This window comes from Vombatus ursinus, unplaced genomic scaffold, assembly GCF_900497805.2.
Source record: "Vombatus ursinus unplaced genomic scaffold, bare-nosed wombat genome assembly UNPS02011613.1, whole genome shotgun sequence".
Lineage (NCBI taxonomy): Eukaryota > Metazoa > Chordata > Mammalia > Diprotodontia > Vombatidae > Vombatus > Vombatus ursinus.
In genome coordinates this window covers 3,005,297-3,022,641 of record NW_020951391.1, presented here as the reverse complement: position 1 = coordinate 3,022,641, position 17,345 = coordinate 3,005,297, and the positions used below count along the sequence as shown (strand labels likewise).

The 17,345-nt window shown below is 36.8% G+C and overlaps 1 protein-coding gene across 2 annotated transcripts in view; it reads left to right on the top strand.

Moving 5' to 3' along the window:
• GPSM2 (G protein signaling modulator 2) overlaps positions 1-17,345 on the top strand; it is a 54,332-nt gene that overhangs the window by 11,563 nt on the left and 25,424 nt on the right. Inside the window, exon 2 of one of the 2 annotated variants that reach the window (XM_027856797.1) lies at positions 3,531-3,852. The exons of the other annotated variant lie outside the window; for it this stretch is intronic. Coding sequence (XP_027712598.1) covers positions 3,791-3,852 — 62 coding nt within the window. The 5' untranslated portion in view covers positions 3,531-3,790. The remainder of the gene's footprint in view (positions 1-3,530; positions 3,853-17,345) is intronic. 2 annotated transcript variants of the gene reach the window in all.

Below are 17,345 nucleotides of genomic sequence, written 5' to 3'. Positions count from 1 at the left end.
GACCATTTAGGAGGCTGTGGCAGTAATGGAGGGAGAGGTAGACAAGGGTCTGGGCCAATGTGGTAGCCTTGTGAGTAAAGAGAAGAAATTGGCTGTGAGAGATGTTGTGGAGGTTAAGATTGGATATGTGGAGTGAATGAGAATGAGGAGTTGATGCTGAACTTATAAATGTCAGACCTGGAAGAATGGTCATGTCTTAGAAGTAGACAGGTATGTACATAGTGCAGCCCTAAAGATTCTGTAAGGTTTCCTCTTCCAGGCCTACCTCCAGGGGAAGGAGGGAAACATCATTCTATCACCCCTTCCACAGGTCACCTTACTTGGCCGGCCAAATTAGGACTAAGCAAAACACAATTTCCATTGTGTCCCTCCCTCTGTATCTCTCCCCATCCTCTCTCCCTCCAGCTGTACCCTGTTGCCTAATACCCTGGAAGGACTCCACTCAGAAGCCAAATCCCTAGGGATATTGATAACTTATGTGAACTCTTTTCTCATTGGTTTACAAACTCTTACTCCATCATACCTTCCCTATTCCAGTAATTCTGACCACCTCCACCTTCTCCCCTGACTTTCTCTGACTCCCAGTAACCACTCCCTCATTCCCATTCTTTTCACCCCACCCTAATCCTATCCCACTCCAAAGCTTCCCATCCCTTCCACATGGCTCTTGCTTTGTCTTAAACCCATGCCCTCCATCTTCTGACTCTCACTTTGAGAGAGAGACTTTGCCTTCTTCCTGATGACACAATTTCCCTGGCTACCCTTTTCTGGTGCTAGTTACACTTTGTCTCATGTCCTCTGACCCAGTGGTTAAAGTAGGGGAGTTTCAGTACTTCTTGCTCCCTATTGCCACTTCCAGGCTCTCCTACCTCTGTCATTCAGTAACTTCTCATTTGAGGTTCTCTCAATTCATAATTGCCACCCAGAGAAGTGTTTGGTAGCTGTTATCTTTTGACCTTCAGAGACATTCTCCTTTCCTCAACGAGTTCAGTGTCTGGTTCAGTCTTACTGTCTTTCCTACTTCCTGCCCTCTAATTATGGAACTTCAGCATACATATTGATACTTCCTTAGACACCTTTACTTCCCAGTTTCTCAGTTTACTCATTTGTCATGATCTTCTCCTCCACCCTAGCTTGGCTCCACAGACATGGCCATACCCTTGCTCTTACCATCACCCACAAATGTTCTACTTCCATATTCATGCATGAACTCCAAAATTCCCTTACCTGATTACAATTTCTTGTCATTGCACCTCTCCCTCTGCCTTGGAATCCCAAACCCTGTTCTTCATCCTTTTTTTGACCTCTAATCCTTGCATTCCTCAGTCCTTTCCCAGGCTATCATCCTTGCATTGGCTACACTCTTCTTCGCTCTTCCTCTTCTTGACTCCTTGGTGAACCAGTTCAACTCTACACTGTCCTCTTCTCTCAAATCCCTTGCCTTCTTATCTTATTGTCAATTACATCAGCCAACCCTCAGCCTTATCATCTTTGCTGCTTTTTGTTTCTGAACAAAGATGTAGAAACCATAAAATCATGCTGAGTCCACTACAAATTTATGTTACATAATTTCAAATGGGCCCTCACTTTGCCAAAGCACCCTTCTGATTGATTCACTATCCCATTCACCAAAGAACCTTTTTCAAGCTTTTTTCATTCTTCCTCAAGCCTCTCATGGCTCCCTGTCTTCCCACCTACTCAGCTGAGAATCTTGCCTCATATTTCATTGAAATATTGAGTCATCCATTTATGATAGTTACTGTCCCATATCTCTTCTCTCTTTTGTAGTTGAACTCCTTGAGAAAGCCATCTACAGTAGGTGCCTCTACTACCTTTCCTCTTATTTTTTAATTTTTTGTAGTCTTGACTTCTTACCTCATCATTCAACTGAAACTGTTTTCTTCAAAAGTTACATATGATCTCTTCATTGCCAGATGTGGCCTTTTTTCAACCCTTATCCTTTTTGACCTCTTGGCCAACTTTGATCACCGTCTCTTCCTGGATACTTCTTACTTTCTCTGTTTTTGTGACACTACTTTCTTCTGATTCTCTTCCTACCTGCCAACTGCTCCTTCTTGCTCTCCTTTTCTGGATCTTCACTATACCTATACTGCCTCTGGTATTGTTGAAGGGCTTGAACTCCTGTACTGTGAGTTGAAGGAAATGGAAATGTTTAACCAAGAGAGGAGACTCCTGGCATATGACAGTTATCTCTAAGTATTTGATATGGAAGAGGAAATAGACCTGTTCTGCATTATCTCAGAGAACTCAACTATGAGTAATAAGTGGAAGGGTCACAGAGTCAAATTTAGGTTTGATTTAAGGAATAAATTTTAAACAGTGAATTTAAAATTTTAAAATTTTAATTTTTTTTTAAATAAAAAATTTAAACAATGAGTACAGATGTGGAACCAGTATGTCTTGGGAGGTAGCAGTTTCCCCTCACTGAAGGTCTTTAAGAAAAAGCTGGATGACCACTTGCCAACTATGTTGTAGAGATGATTCTTCTTCCAAGTATAGAGTGAATTGGATGGTCTCTGGCATCCCTTTCAGGTGAGATTTTTTGTAGGGGGCGGATGGGTCATTAAATGTAGGTTGACCATCCTTGCTTAGAAGTTTTCTCCTAGGATAAGCTCCCTTAAGCTAGTCCTGTTTTTCTTAACTTTTTCCTGTATCTATTTAAACCAAAGATTCCCTCCCCACCCCCCTTCCCCTACCCCATTTTTCTTTCTTAAGGGCTGAGAGCAACATCAGATACTTTCGTTGGAATAGAGGATAGTTATTTGATTCTTAGATGGGATAGAGAAGAGAACAGCAGCTATTTGTACAGGTTGTGATAGATAAAAGTGGACTGGTCATGTGATAAGAGTAAGATATAAAAACTGGACAGTCTTGAGTGATTCACTGTTATCCCCAGTATGTCCTGACAAAGCAAGGAAAGCCTCCATCAACTTGGGTGGGACCCCCTGTGGCAAACTTGCCATATCAGTCAGATCAGATATCCGTTTTCATACTGCCTATGTATGAACACAGTTAAAATGCAATGAAAATATTTGAATGCTAAATAAATCATTATCTGCTTGGAAAACTCCAGTGATGAAGTAAAATAGTAACAGCAAAGCTTAGTGGCTTAGAAGCACTTATTACAGTAGTTATTAAATCATCATTGTCTTTATAATCATATAAAATATCTTGTATAAAAGTTGATTTGTTCCTAAGTACCATACTAATGCACTTATGAACAGAGCCACCTATAATTATTTCTGACAAAGAATGGTGAATAAAATAATTGCAATTCAGACAGGATTTACCTATTAAGCTAGAGCACTGTTCTCAGACAAACATTTGTCACCCAGATGCCTACTTAGACAGTCCCATGGTTACAGCTAAACCCTTTTACTCTGATCTCTTAAGGGATTCATGAGACATTAGTCTTCAGAGCTAGCTATATTTATGCACAGCTCAGGCTTACTATAGGTTGTTGTTTAACAATGGGACATCAAGCCAAGCATCTTGTATTCCTTTTGCAGAAATGCAGCTGAAGTGGAGCTGAAAGGGCCACAGATGCGAGAGTTGGGGACCCATTTCTGAACCATTAAGCTGTGTCTGACATTGACCTCCTTTCATTATTAATAAAGAAGAATATTACAGCAGGAGCTTAGGATGTATTAACACCAACTCATTAATATACTAACCGGACCATGTTCTGAAAACAAGTCTGCATATTAAAGGACTTGACCTGGACACAACAAATTTATTTCTTATTTTTCTCTACTGATAATGTGACTCAATGGAGGAAAGTGGTGTTTTGATAAGCATGAGAGAAGATTATTCTTTTCATGTCCGTTACAGGTAAGTCTCTTTCTTTAGAGTATTTTTTAAAATATCATTATTGAATCAATAGATTTCTTCAAATTAAACTTAAAAGTAATCCCTACTTAAAACCAGTATCTAATGTTAATCTTGGATTTACTAATAGTAATTATAATAAGCTATAATGTATCATAGCTTTTCTGTAGGTATATGTCAGTGGAAGCTAATAAAAACTCAGGTATTAAAAAATAGTTTGGTTCTTTGGAAAAGTTATAAAGAAGACTTTTTTAGGTGTTTTATAACTTCGATGTTTCTAGCTATGAAAACAGAATTATTTCAAAAGCTTTTTTTTTTTTTCCGGAAGAGGGGAACATCTTATGTGTGATTTGACTAAATGGCTTCAAGGCTGTTTTATTCTTCTTAAGATTTGATATTATAAGCATAATTCTAATTAGGAATCTATTCTGATAGCATTAGGGCATTTTAATTGCTAGTGTTTTTCTTTTTAACCATGTGATTTAAAATAGTAATGCATTAATCAGTGGTGCTTTGTGGTAGAACTGGTATTTATTAGAGGACTAAACTAATTTTTAAAGATTAAGCAATTTCTTTTTGTGTGTTTAGCTGAAAAAATAATATTCCAAAAAAGTAGTTTCTATAGAATTACATTTCATTCAACTGTAAATTAGTATAGCATAATTTGTGAGATTTTGTGATTTGTGAGAATTTGTGAGATGTATTCTAGTCACATTTTGGGGTAATTGTTTGTTTACGGTTTCATTGCTTTTTCCATTTGGTAGCAGATTCTATATATACATACTAGAATAGCATTTCAGTTAATTGTGGTATTGGGAATTTGCATATAACCACAAATTTCCTTTTTTGTTTTCCAACAATTGATTTTTCTTAAAACTTCTAGCTCCTATAGAGTGCATTGATACGGAGATAGCCTATAATCATAAAAATATATATTGTATAAAACCTGAAAATATTTGATAATTGATGTTAACTTCAATGTGTAGATATACACATATGTACACACACATACATATAAAATATGTAAATAATATTTTTCCCATTCAAAGATAGCACATGTTGAGGGTGTGGCTTATATTTTGGAGCAGCCTATATTAATACAAATGCAGTAACTGTTAAACATTGAAACTTTATGTACGATACATTTTAGAGCATGTTGTTATTGCTGTTGTTCAGTTGTTCCAGTTGTATGTGACTCTTTGTGACCCCATTTGTGGTTTTCTTGGCAAAGATACTGGAGAGGTTTGTCATTTCCTTCTCCAGCTCATTTTACAGATGAAGAAACTGGCAAAGGCAAACAAAGTTAAGTGACTTGCCCAAGGTCACACAGCTAGTAAGTGACTGAGGCCAGATTTGAACTCAGGAGAATGAGTCTTCCTGACTCCAGGTCCAGCACTCTATCCCCTGCACCACCTAACTACCCTGTTAGAGCATCTAGTAATATATAAAAATCTGCAGTTCAGCGAACATTTTACTAAGCACTTACTATGTGTAACCCACTACCCTAGGTACTACTGATGCAAATTTGAAAACAAAACAAAACAAAACCAGTCCTTGCTCACAGGGATTTATGGTCTAATGGGAGAGGGGCTGTGCTTTTCTATAAATAAGATACATGGTAAAATTAAGAGCAAAAATGAGATCAAATTAATGTACTTTAAGAAAATTTGAGGGAGAAGCCAACTAGGCAAAGCTCCCTTTGAGAGGCGGAGCTAATATGTTAGAATAAAAAGTAGGAAACAGTACTTCTGAGAACCCCTCCACAAAACTCTTCCAAACACATAAAGAAAATGCACCAGACTGAATAATTTTGGAGAAATCCAGAAAAGTCACAGTAAGTCATTTGTTCAGCACACTTTGACTTAGGGAGACAAATGAGAGGTCTAGGGACAATGCGGACAATGTTGGGCCAGAAATTGCTGCAAGAGGAGGAGTTTAGTGCCCAGGGAAAGGTTATGCATCAAGGTAAGAAGAGGCCCTAGGCCAGCAGTTCCCAAAGTTATTTGGCCTACTGCCCCTTTTAAAAAAAAATTACTCAGTCCCCCCCTCCCCGGAAATCTACTTTCTTTAACCCTTTAATGGTTTTAGTTTTGGTTTTGTTTTTTTTTTAATTTGTATCATTTCAAAAAAATATAATTTTTTTAAATGATACATCTTAAATTTAATAATTTATTTAAATTTGTGAGTTTTTTTCCTGCGTTGAAATTTTGATGATGCAATATTGCATCATCTAACCGTATAGTATCATATTGTAAAGAAGTCATCACTCACACATATTCCTGCCCATGCATGCTGGACTTCCTATTCATCTGCCAACACTAGCTTGTTAAGACCTGTTGGCAGACTTGACCACTGATTGGTTATAACTTGCCTTTTATGTGTTATTGGGAAAATAATGTAATCACTATGACTTTAACTCTGTTACACAACAGATGAAACATGTATGAATGGTTTTTCAAAATTTTCCTATGTTCTCTTCTTCCTTATGCTTCCACTCCTCCCTTATTTTTATTCAATGGTCCCCAATTGCATCCGCGGCTACTACCGCCCCTCCGCCAGATGTTTCAGCACACCCCCCCTCCGCCCCCCCCGGAGGCAGTATCAACCCCTTTGGGAATCTCTGTGGCCTAGGCTCATGCTGGGCATACTGTGATGGGTACAGGTGCAAAATGGCAGCTTTGTTGTCCTCTACTGAGTTCTAGGTCACAGATACAGGTTAGACTGAGAAGGGACCCCGTGTAGGTGGTGGTATTTCAGGTTGTCGTTGTTGATCTTTCAGCAACAAGAAGTAGGGAGCCCCTTGTTGGTGTACTGAGAAAGGAAGATCGGGAGTAATCAGCAGCTGTTTGGCTCATATTCCAAGAGCAGAGAGGGGTCTCAGTCCCAGCATGTCACCCAAATTGCAGAGGCATTACCATTGCAGAAATCCCAGACCAAAAGGGAGTATACAGTTCTGCCACTCTGATCCAACAAATCTCTCCGCTGTATGATAGTAGCTGAGTCTCACAGAAGTCTGTTGTTGCTCAGAGTCAAACCCAGGTCAGGAACTGGTAGGGCTCAGACCAGGGGTGCAGCAAGACTTTGCCTGGATCAGACTACTTTGGGAGCACTGAAAGTTTGCAGGTCCCTGGCCTGTTCCTGAAATTCTGGAATAACACAATACCCCAAGAAAACAGTAACAGGACCAGCCTAGACCTTCCCTCCAAAAGTGCTGCAGAGCCCAGCCTGAATGACAAGTATGAAGTCAGGAAGTAGGCTGGAAGAATGAACAGAAATAAAAAGCATCCCTCCACAAAGAGCTGTTAGGGTAGTAAGGAAACTCAAAACAAACTCAGAAGAAGAGAATGACTCCAAAACATTTATAAGCAAAATATCAGATAAAACAGAGCCTAGGCAAAAATTCAACTAGAATTCCTAGGAAAGATGAAACAAGAGTTTTTAAAAGTTTAAAAATGTTTTTGTAAATGAAATGAGAGTGCTTGAAGAAAAAAAATTAGAAAAGATACTAGAGCTGTGGAAGAAAGAATTAGAAAAGCAATTAACTGCCCAGCACAAGAGTTACAAAACTTTGCCCAGGCAACATTAGAATGAAAATTTGAATGGGCCAAATAAAGCCAATGACTCCATGATACAAAAACAAAGATTAAAACAAAGTCAAGAGACTGAAAATATAGAAGAAAAGCACTGGAAAGAAGGAAGGGAGACCAGGTGTGAGATTTTGTTGCAAGCCCATGGTGGGCAGGGGAAAAGGTGATACTAAGTGAGCACAGGCTAGGTGTCAGTTCATGTGTTTGTTTGTATTTCAAAGAATGATGTCTTTATTTAACATTAGACAACTGTAAAACTAACCAGGCCATAGTTATTTCATATTTCTTAGTTTAAGGGATAGAAACAATATAGAATAAAATGTTGTTGTTGTTGAGTCATTTCAGTCGTGTCTGACTCATCAAGACCCCATTTGGAGTTTTCTTGGCAAAGTTCCTGGAGTGGCTTGCCATTTTCTTCTCCAGCTCATTTTACAGATGAGGAAACTGAGGCAAACAGGGTTAAATGATTTTGCCTAGGGTCACACAGCAAATAATTGTCTGAGGTCAGATTTGAAGTCAGGAAGATGAGTCTTCCTGACTAGAGTCCCGCCACTTAGCTCCCCAGAAACAAAATAGAAGCATACTATTGTATTATAGAAAGCAAAAATAAAAATATGAACTTTTAATCAGTCATTAAAGAAATATGTGTAAGCTATAATTTATGGGAAGCCTTTCTCTTTGTTAGTATAAAATGTTTACATCAGTATTAGGGAAATTGGTCTATAATTTTCTTTCTCTGTTTTTGCTCTTTCTGGTTTAGGTATCACCATAAAAAGAATTTGATAGGACTTCTTCTTTACCTGTTTTTCTGTATAATTTATGTAGTATTGGAATTAATTGTTCTTTAAATGTTTGGTAGAGTTCACTTGTGAATCCATCTGGCCCTGGGGTTTTTTTCGAAGATAGAGTTATTTAAGCCTCTTCTGTTAATCAGGGCAATTTATATTTTTGTAAATATTCATCCATTTCGCTTAGATTGTCAGATTTATTGGCACATGAATAGACAAAATAGCTCCTAATAATTGCTTTAGCTTCGTCTTCATTGGTGGTGAATTCACCATTTTCATTTTTGATACTGGTAATTTGGTTTTCTTTTTTTTTTTAAATCAACTTAACCAATGGTTTATCTTTTTTTTTTTCTCTCTCATAAAACCAACTCCAAATTTTATTTATTGGTTTGGTGGTTTTCTTACTTTCAGTTTTATTAATCTCTCCTTTGATTTTCAGGATTTCCAATTCGGTATTGAATTAGAGATTTCTAATTTGTTCTCTCGCTTTTTTAGTTGTTTGCCCAATTCATTGACCTGCTCTTTCTCTGTTTTACTAATGTAAGCATTTAGAGATATACATTTTCCCCTAAGTACTGCTTTGTTTGAATGCTGTACATTTTGGTGTGTTGTTTCATTGTTGTCATTCTCTTTAATGAAATTATTGTTTATGTGTTTTGTTCTTAGGAAACCTTTCTCAGTCCCTCTTAATTCTAGTCCTTTGGTTGATTTCCTCATTTCCTTTTTTGAGTGATTTCTGTGATTCATTGAGCACATAATTTAAAATTTTAATCACTTTTTTGACCATTAGGTAACACCATGAAGGACTTGAAAACATTTATAAAATGTTACATTTTGTACCCACTTGGAAGGGAGGGGAAAAATGACAGAAAATAGACATAAATTTCTTGATTTCATGTCTTATGAATTCGATTTAATCCAGTAAACCTTTAAGTACCTACAGTATAATATGCAAGGCACTGAAATGCTTTCCAGGATGATTTTTTTTCCTCTCAGAAATTCTCATATGCCATTTGCACAGTTTTCAGTGTTGGTGATGTAAAACTCAGTAGTTTATAAATTCTGAAGATTAGACCATTTAAATTGGTTGAATTATTTGAAACTACAAAATTCTGTTTGTGGATTCTTTGTGTTTTTCTACATGGAAAGCTTTCTTGACTGCAGAATATACAGTGCTGTATTTTGTTCTATAAACAAGGAAACTGAGATCCAGAGAGCAGATATGATTTGTCTAAGTCAAGCAGGAAATAACATTATTAAGATTTGAACCCAGGGGCAGCTAGGTGGCACAGTGGATAGAGCACCGGCCCTGAGGTCAGGAGGACCTGAGTTCAAATCTGGCCTCAGACCAAACACTTGACATTTGCTAGCTGTGTGACCCTGGGCAGGTCACTTAACCCCAATTGCCTTAAAATAAATGAATGAATGAATGAATGAATGAAGCAAAAAAAAAAAGATTTGAACCCAGGTGTTCTGACCCAACTCTAATGTGCTTTCTACTATATTGCATATCTCCTTATAGGATTCATAGCTAGAAGGTTCCTTAGATTATTTAGTCCAATCCCCTCATTTTGCAAATGGAGAAACTAAAACCAAGAGAAGTAAAGTGAAAGTTACATCTATAGTAATACTTAAGTCCAGGCTGTCTGATTCCCAGTGTATTACTTTTAAGAATTTAAGAGGAGAGAAGGTAAAGGCATGAAGATAGTTTAGACAAGAAGTGATGAGGGCCTGGACTAGAGAGATGTGGTGTGAGTAGAAATGAGACAGATGCAAGAAATATTGAAGAGATGGAATCTATAAGACTTGGTAACTGGATATTGGGAGAAGGGAGGGGTAAGTGAAAGTAAAAAGTCAATGATGACTCCTAAATTATAACAGAATAGTGGTGCCCTCAGTAGAAAAAGAAAAGTTAGGAGGGCAGAATGAATTTAGGGAGAAAGACAAGTTCTGCACTGGATGTGTTGAATTTGAAATGTCCACATGGAGGTGTCAGACTGTTGAAGATGCAGGTTAGAAGAGAAACAAGGGATGCATATGTAGTTTGATGTTATCTATTTAGAGATGATAGTTGAATTGATAAGAACTTATAAGGTCATTGAATATAGAAACAGAAGAGGAGAGAGCTCAGGAGAGAGGCCTAGGTTATATCCATGCCTAGGGGTGAGGGTTAGGGAGTACAAAATGGATAATGAACCTGCAAAGAAGACCAAGAAGGATTGGTCCTAAAGGTAGGGGAAACAAAGGAACAAACATGATAGAGCAGTGTCATGGAAAGAGCTAGGTAGCTGGGTGGTGCAGTGGATAGAGCACTAGGCTTGGAGTCAGGAACATCCATGTTTGAATCCAGCCTTATATACTTACTGTATGACTCTGGGCAAGTCACTTTAACCTGTTTTTGTCTCAGTTTCCTCAACTGGAAAATGGAGATAAAAAATAGCACCTACCTCCTAGGGTTGTTGGTGAGGATCAAACGTAAAGTACCCAGCACAGAGCTTGGCTTGCCATAGGTGCTATATAAGTGCTAGCTATTATTAATAATATTATTATTAAAACCCAGGGAGGAGAAAGGATGGTTAGCAGTGTCAGATGCTGTAGAAAGGTTAAGAGGGATGAAAATTTGGCAAAGGTAATTGTGTTTGACAATAAAGAAATCATTAGTGACCTTATAGCAATTTCAATTGTGGTGTAATCCAAATTGAAAAGGTTTACAGAAGTGAGTAGGAGAAAAAGTGGAAACAAGGAGGTAGACAGCTTTTTTTCTAGGAGTTTGATTGAATAAAATGGAGCAATGATGAAGGATAATGATAGTTTGAGGGAATAGTAGGATCAAGTGAAGGGTTTTTAAGGATTCGTGTTCGTAAGCAGTAAGGAATAAGCAATCCTAAAGTTGAAATGGACCTTAAATGTCATCTAGTCCAGTCCTTGCCCAATGTATGTGTATACCTTCCACAGCATCCCAGACATGTTTGAACACCCAGTGATGGTATACTCACTCACTACTTCAAAAGATAGCTTTCCATTTAGAAACAGTTCTAACTATTGTGAAGGCTTATCCTTTTATATAAAGCTGAATAAGCTTCCTTGTAACTTGGACTCATTAATTCTAGGTCTGTCACTTAGAATTTTTCAAGATTATATTGAAGAAAAGGGCTCTGGACACTAGGACTAATGCCAAAACAGGACATACTGGGGGGAAAGAGGCATAGAGAGAGTAGAGAGTACAGACAGAAACATTGAAAAGAAATGCAGTGTCTTGCCAACAGTGTAAAATGCAACATACCTCTTTCTGAACCTGTGGTTCCAAACCCCTTTGTATATATGTCTCTGAGATTTAGTTAGCTTTGATGTTTAGTTCATTTCTTTTGCTAGTGAAGTACAATGAACACAAGAAGCTGAAAAAGTTAATTTTTTGAAAATGGGAAGTAATAGATTAATAAGAAATTGAAGATTAAAGACTATATGGAGAGATAGGTAAAGGTTGATATTAAGAGAGCACCAAATAATGTTGGCAGAGTTGTGGAATGACAAACAGGCACACTAATACGCTCTTGGTAGAACTGTGAACTGGGGCTGCCATTCCGAAAAACAATGGAATTATTCCAAGAAAATGACTAAAATGTCCATACCCTTTGATCCAGAGATCCCACTGCTAGTCATTTGCCTTCGGAAGTCAAAGATGGAAAGGGGTCCTATAAACACTGAAATATTTTTAGCGGTACTTTTTGTTAATGGCAAAGAAACGAAGTAAATATTCATTGATATGGGCTGAACTTGTGTGGCACAAGGATGTAATGGAATATTACTTTGAATATGAAACATACAGAACTTGTATGAGCTGAGATAAAGTAAATAGAAACAGGCAAAGAATGTATACAAGCACAAAAACACTATAAGTGGAAAGAACAAAAAATCAAAATTGAACATTATTTGTAATGATCAAGTTCAATTTTTAAGAACTGAGAAAAGGCACCTCTCATCCTTTTTTGCAAAAGTGGGGAACTGTGGGTATCAAGCTATACGTATCAAGTTGATGTGTTGATAAAGAATTGTTTTCTGATGGAAGAAGAGAGCGTATATTTGAAATTAAAAGTGACACAAAAACTAAAATCATAGAAAGAAAACAAAATGGGCTAGAATAAAATCTCAATACACTAGTATATGACTTAAAATATGAATAGAAGGTTGAGAAGCAGAGATTATTATTAGGCACTTATATTTAAAAAAAAAAAAAGAAAGAAAACATTTCTGCCAAGGCAAGCAGCATTGTATTTAAAGTGTTTAAAAATCACTTTCTTTGACGTATACAAGTTAAATGCATTACTCTCAGGAACAGATAGTTATAATAAAAGGAAAATTATCCAGTTTTGTATCTTGGTATTTTATGTGCTTTGCTTTGTACTTGGTCTGTAAGTGAAGTAATGAATTCTCCAGCTGACACAGAGGGACTATAAAATTACTTTCTGTGTCCATATTTAATGACACTAAAAAATTCATAAACTGACCATCCCCGACTACCTATTGTTAATTATGCTCTGGTAGTTTTAGTTTGACTGTGGTGCTGAAGCTACAATGAGAGTAAGTGTTACAACTATAATGTAACTGTTTATTTTGGAGCAGAATTTTATATAAGGTAGCACATGGACCTTATCTAAGGGACACTGTTACTGAGGTAACTGAAGAACTTTGTTAGAAGGTAGTGTAAAATCAAGTGTTTTTTAAACCCATCATTTCCTATATAAATAGTATTTAAAATTGAAGTATTTAATTATTATAAAAATCAGCCCAAGGTAGGGGTTTAGGGGTTGATTTTGGTTTTTGATTTGTGAGAAATTATCCATCATAAAAGAACTGGTAAACTCATTTTAAAGCTATGCAAAGTTATGTTTAAGTTCATAACCAAAAAAAAAAAAACACTTTGCGCAAAAAACCCCTTTTTTGACCAAATTTGTGATTTTATTGATTTAGAGGAGAAACTCGGCTCCTAGTGCAGATCATCAACTATTTTGACAGATTTGTCTTGGTTGGGGGTAAGAAGGAAGGAAACAAGAAACAGAAAGGAATGAGCATTTACTAAGTACATACTATGTGCCAGGCACTGAGCTAAGCACTTTAGAAATATCTCATTTGATCCTCACAACCCTGTGAGGTAGGTGCTATTATTATCCTCATTTTACAGTTGAGGAAATTGAGGCAGAAAGTGGTTAAGTCACTTGCCTACAGTCACAGAGCTGGGAGTGTCTAAGAATGGATTTGAAATGTTTTCCTCTCTCTAGACCCAGCACTTCAGCCATTCTATAGGCTATGCCACCCAGCTACCTTAGCCTAGTTAAATAGTGGAGAGCTCTATGTTTAGAGGACTACAAATATTTGTACTATTGTTGAGATACCTCTGATACTTTTACTTGCTACCAACTGCTTAGCCATGAATGTCCTATGGTGATTCACTGGCCTGTGATATGATGTTTCTTTCTGCTGAGCTAAGGTCCTCTGATTATCTGTTATCTCTGCTAGACTGCTCTCTAACGAACTGTAGCTATAGCAGCAAGGGAGTTCAAACCCTTTAAATCATAGCATTAAAGGACCATTTTAGCTCTTTGCTGATTTCATACCTCAGGCAGCAACACCTAGCCAGCTAACTAGAGAAGCCCTTAGGGTATTTAAGTCTGTCTTTTAAATTTTTTTCTTTGCTGCTATTTGGACTCACTTGGTCAATTTATGTCATAAGAAAACTCCTTTCAAGTCTCATTGTACCTTGGCCACTTGCCTGTATCCCTGCAAATCGTCCCATAAACTCTGCTCAAAATTGCAAAAGAGCCATGGTGAAGAAACTATTTTCAGTCTCTTATCATGCACTTGATCTTTGCCAGCCCTACATGCATATTACAAGACTAAAGAGATTTGGTACAATGTACAACCTATTTTGAATTGCTTACCATGGGGGGGGGGGAGAGGAAGGAAGGGAGGGAAGAATAAAATTTGAAACTCAGAACTTTAAAAAAAGTTTAAAAATTGTTTTAACATATAATTAGGAAAAAATAAAATATTTTTAAAAAGAATGACTTTAAAAAATAAAAGATTTGGTGTAGCTGGCCACATTTTCTGTATCCCTGTTTCCAAGCCCTAGTAACCAAATCCCTGTACTATGGAGCTGGAGACATTAGAGGTCACCTGATCTAATCTCTTCATTTTCATCAGTGAAGGAACTGAAATCTAGAGAGTTTGTGAGTTGCCTGAGGTCACAGGTGATTTATGAGAGAACAGGTATTTGAATCTAGGTTCTCTGACTTTAGACCCTTAGTGCTGTTTACTCTTGGCAAATAAATCACTGTACTTCCTATATGTAGTTCTTCAGTGATTTGGAGTATTTTTTTCATGTGGTTATAGATGATATGTAGTTTTTTTCTTTTGAAAATCATTGGTGTCTTTCGCCACTTACCTACTGGGGAATCAGAAACAAAGAAGAAATTTCCAGGTCACAAATCAAAAGCATAATTTACCATGATCTAATTCTATATGTGGGATCTTGTTAGGATTCCTGCTGAATCTTGCTACTGCTGCTATAGATTCCTAACAGGATCCCACGTATGCCTGAGGCACAGAGATGACTTAACCAGGATTACATAACAAAACTAGCAAACTTCAAGAGGTGGGATTCTAGCAATCCAGCCACTATGTTATACTTTTATGCACTAAACTGTTTTAGAGAAAAAATAAACATCATAGCTATCAATTCTAGAATTCTTTAGTGCTTATAATTTTTTTATTTTTATAAATGTATTTATTTTTACCATTCACTTCCATAAGATTTTGAGTTCCAGATTTTCTCCCCATCTTTCCCCTCCCCCAATCCCAAGATGGCATATAAATTGATATAGGCTCAACATTTACATTCATATTAAACCCATTTTCACATTAATCATGCTGTAAAGAAGAATTACAGTGCTTATAATTTTTAAAAGCTACTTTTGGAGAATTTGCAAGATAAGGAATTGAAATTTTAAGTGGTCTTTGTTGCTTTTAGTCAGAGAATGATAGTGGTTATTAAATATTTGAAGCATCATCAGAAGGAAGAGAAATTAAACTTGTTTTGCTTGACCACACAGATCTAAGAAAAAAAATGAAAGCTGCAAAGTGGCAGATTTATGTTTTGAGGTATCACATTTTGGTCAGTAAAAGATGCCTTTAATACTACTGCTTTTCAGAGGCAGCTAGGTGGTGCAGTGGCTAGACCATCGGCCCTGAAGTCAGGAGGACCTGAGTTCAAATCTGACCTCAGACCAAACACTTGATACTTATTAGCTGGGTGACCCCAGGCAAGTCACTTAACCCCAATTGCCTTTAGAAAAAAAAAAAAACTACTGCTTTTCTGCATTTATGAGGTTTTTATGCCCTAATACAAAGTCAATTTATATGCACCGTGACAAATAGGTATACTTCTTTCTGTTCCCATTCAGTATTCTCCAGTGGTCTAGTATATCTCACTTTTCTAAAATTCTATCCAGGTCCTTAACCTTTTCCTTGTTTATTTTTTATTCTATTTATCTAGGTCAGCAAAGAGTAAATTGAGGTCCTTCACTTATACTTTTATTATCTATTTCTTCCTGTAACTAATTTAACTTTTCCTTTAAAAATTTAGGTGCTATACCATTTGACACATGTTTAGTATTGATATTAATTCATTGCCTATAGTGCTTTTTAGCAAAATCTAAGTTTCCTGGCATATTTTAGGTCTGTTTTTGCTTTTACTTTGTCTGAGATCTTGATTGCTACCCCTGTCTTTTTTACTTGAGCTAAAGTGTAATAGATTCTGCTCCAGAACCGTATTTTAACTCTGCATGTATGTTTCTGTTTTGTGTATTTCTTGTAAACAACATATTGTTGAATTCTAGTTTCTAATCCATTCTGCTCTTCTGTTTTCTGGATGAGTTCATCCCATTCACATTCACAATTGCTAACTGTGTATTTCCTTCCATTTTATTCTTTTATACTATCCTTCTCCCTCCCCCCTCGCCCACCTTATTCTGCTTTCCCTCTTATTCCTTCCTTTTCCCTTAATCTGTTTAGTCCCTATTTCCTTGTTGGGGTAGGTATATTTCTGTATCTACCTTTTTTTGTGTATGTGTATTCTCTCCTTCTTTAACCAGTTTAGATGAAATCTTCCCTTCTTTAACTAGTGCAGATGAAAGTGAGGTTCATGCCATCTACTTACCCTTTACTGTGTCCTCTTTATTGTATAAAATCTTTTTTGTGTACCGTATTTATGTGAGATAAGTTCCTCATTCTTCCTCTTCACCCCTCACCCCTAAATGTATTTTTCCCACCCATTTCATTTTCTTTTGAGATCATTCCAAACACAACAGAATCACAACCAGGTTCTCTATCTAATTGGACTCCCTCTATGACTCCTGGTGATGATAAAGTTCTGAGTGATGGCCTTGAGAAGGCACTTTGGGCTCAGAGCATATGAACTCCTGGTTCCGTTTTGGTTGAATATGTTGTAGAGGGGATTTTTGTTCATGTATGGATTGCCTAGATCTTTCCAAATCTGTGTTTCTGACACATTAACTGGAAATATTTTATGTATTAAGATGCTTATTTCTAACTTCCTGAAGTAACTTCTGATAGGAATTTTAAAGTAAAGTGAACTTTCAGTGGTCATTTTAAGTGCTTTTTATGTGCCAGGCATTGTGTTAAGTGCTGGGGATACAAAAAATGGTAAAAGACAGTTTCTGCTCTCAAGAAGCTCTCAGTTTAATGGGAGAAACAATACACAACTAACTGTATGAACAAGCTACATACAGAATAATTTGGAAATGATCAATAGAGGGAAGGTGCTTGAATTAAGGATTAGAAAAGGCTTCCTATATACAGTATTCAGTCAAACATGTAAAGTAGACTGGTTACATTTTTTTTTTCATTTGTCAAAGGAATCTGTTTATAGGAGGAATGATCTGTTTTGGCTTCTTGCTGAAAAATTCCTGCTCACATGCATTATGTTGATTTCATGCCCAACTTCTTCACACATACACATCCCTCCCCCCAAAAAATTCTAATATAGTTTTACAAAATAAAAAGAAAAAGGTTTTTTCTTTGATGTGTTCCTGGTTTTTCAAAATAT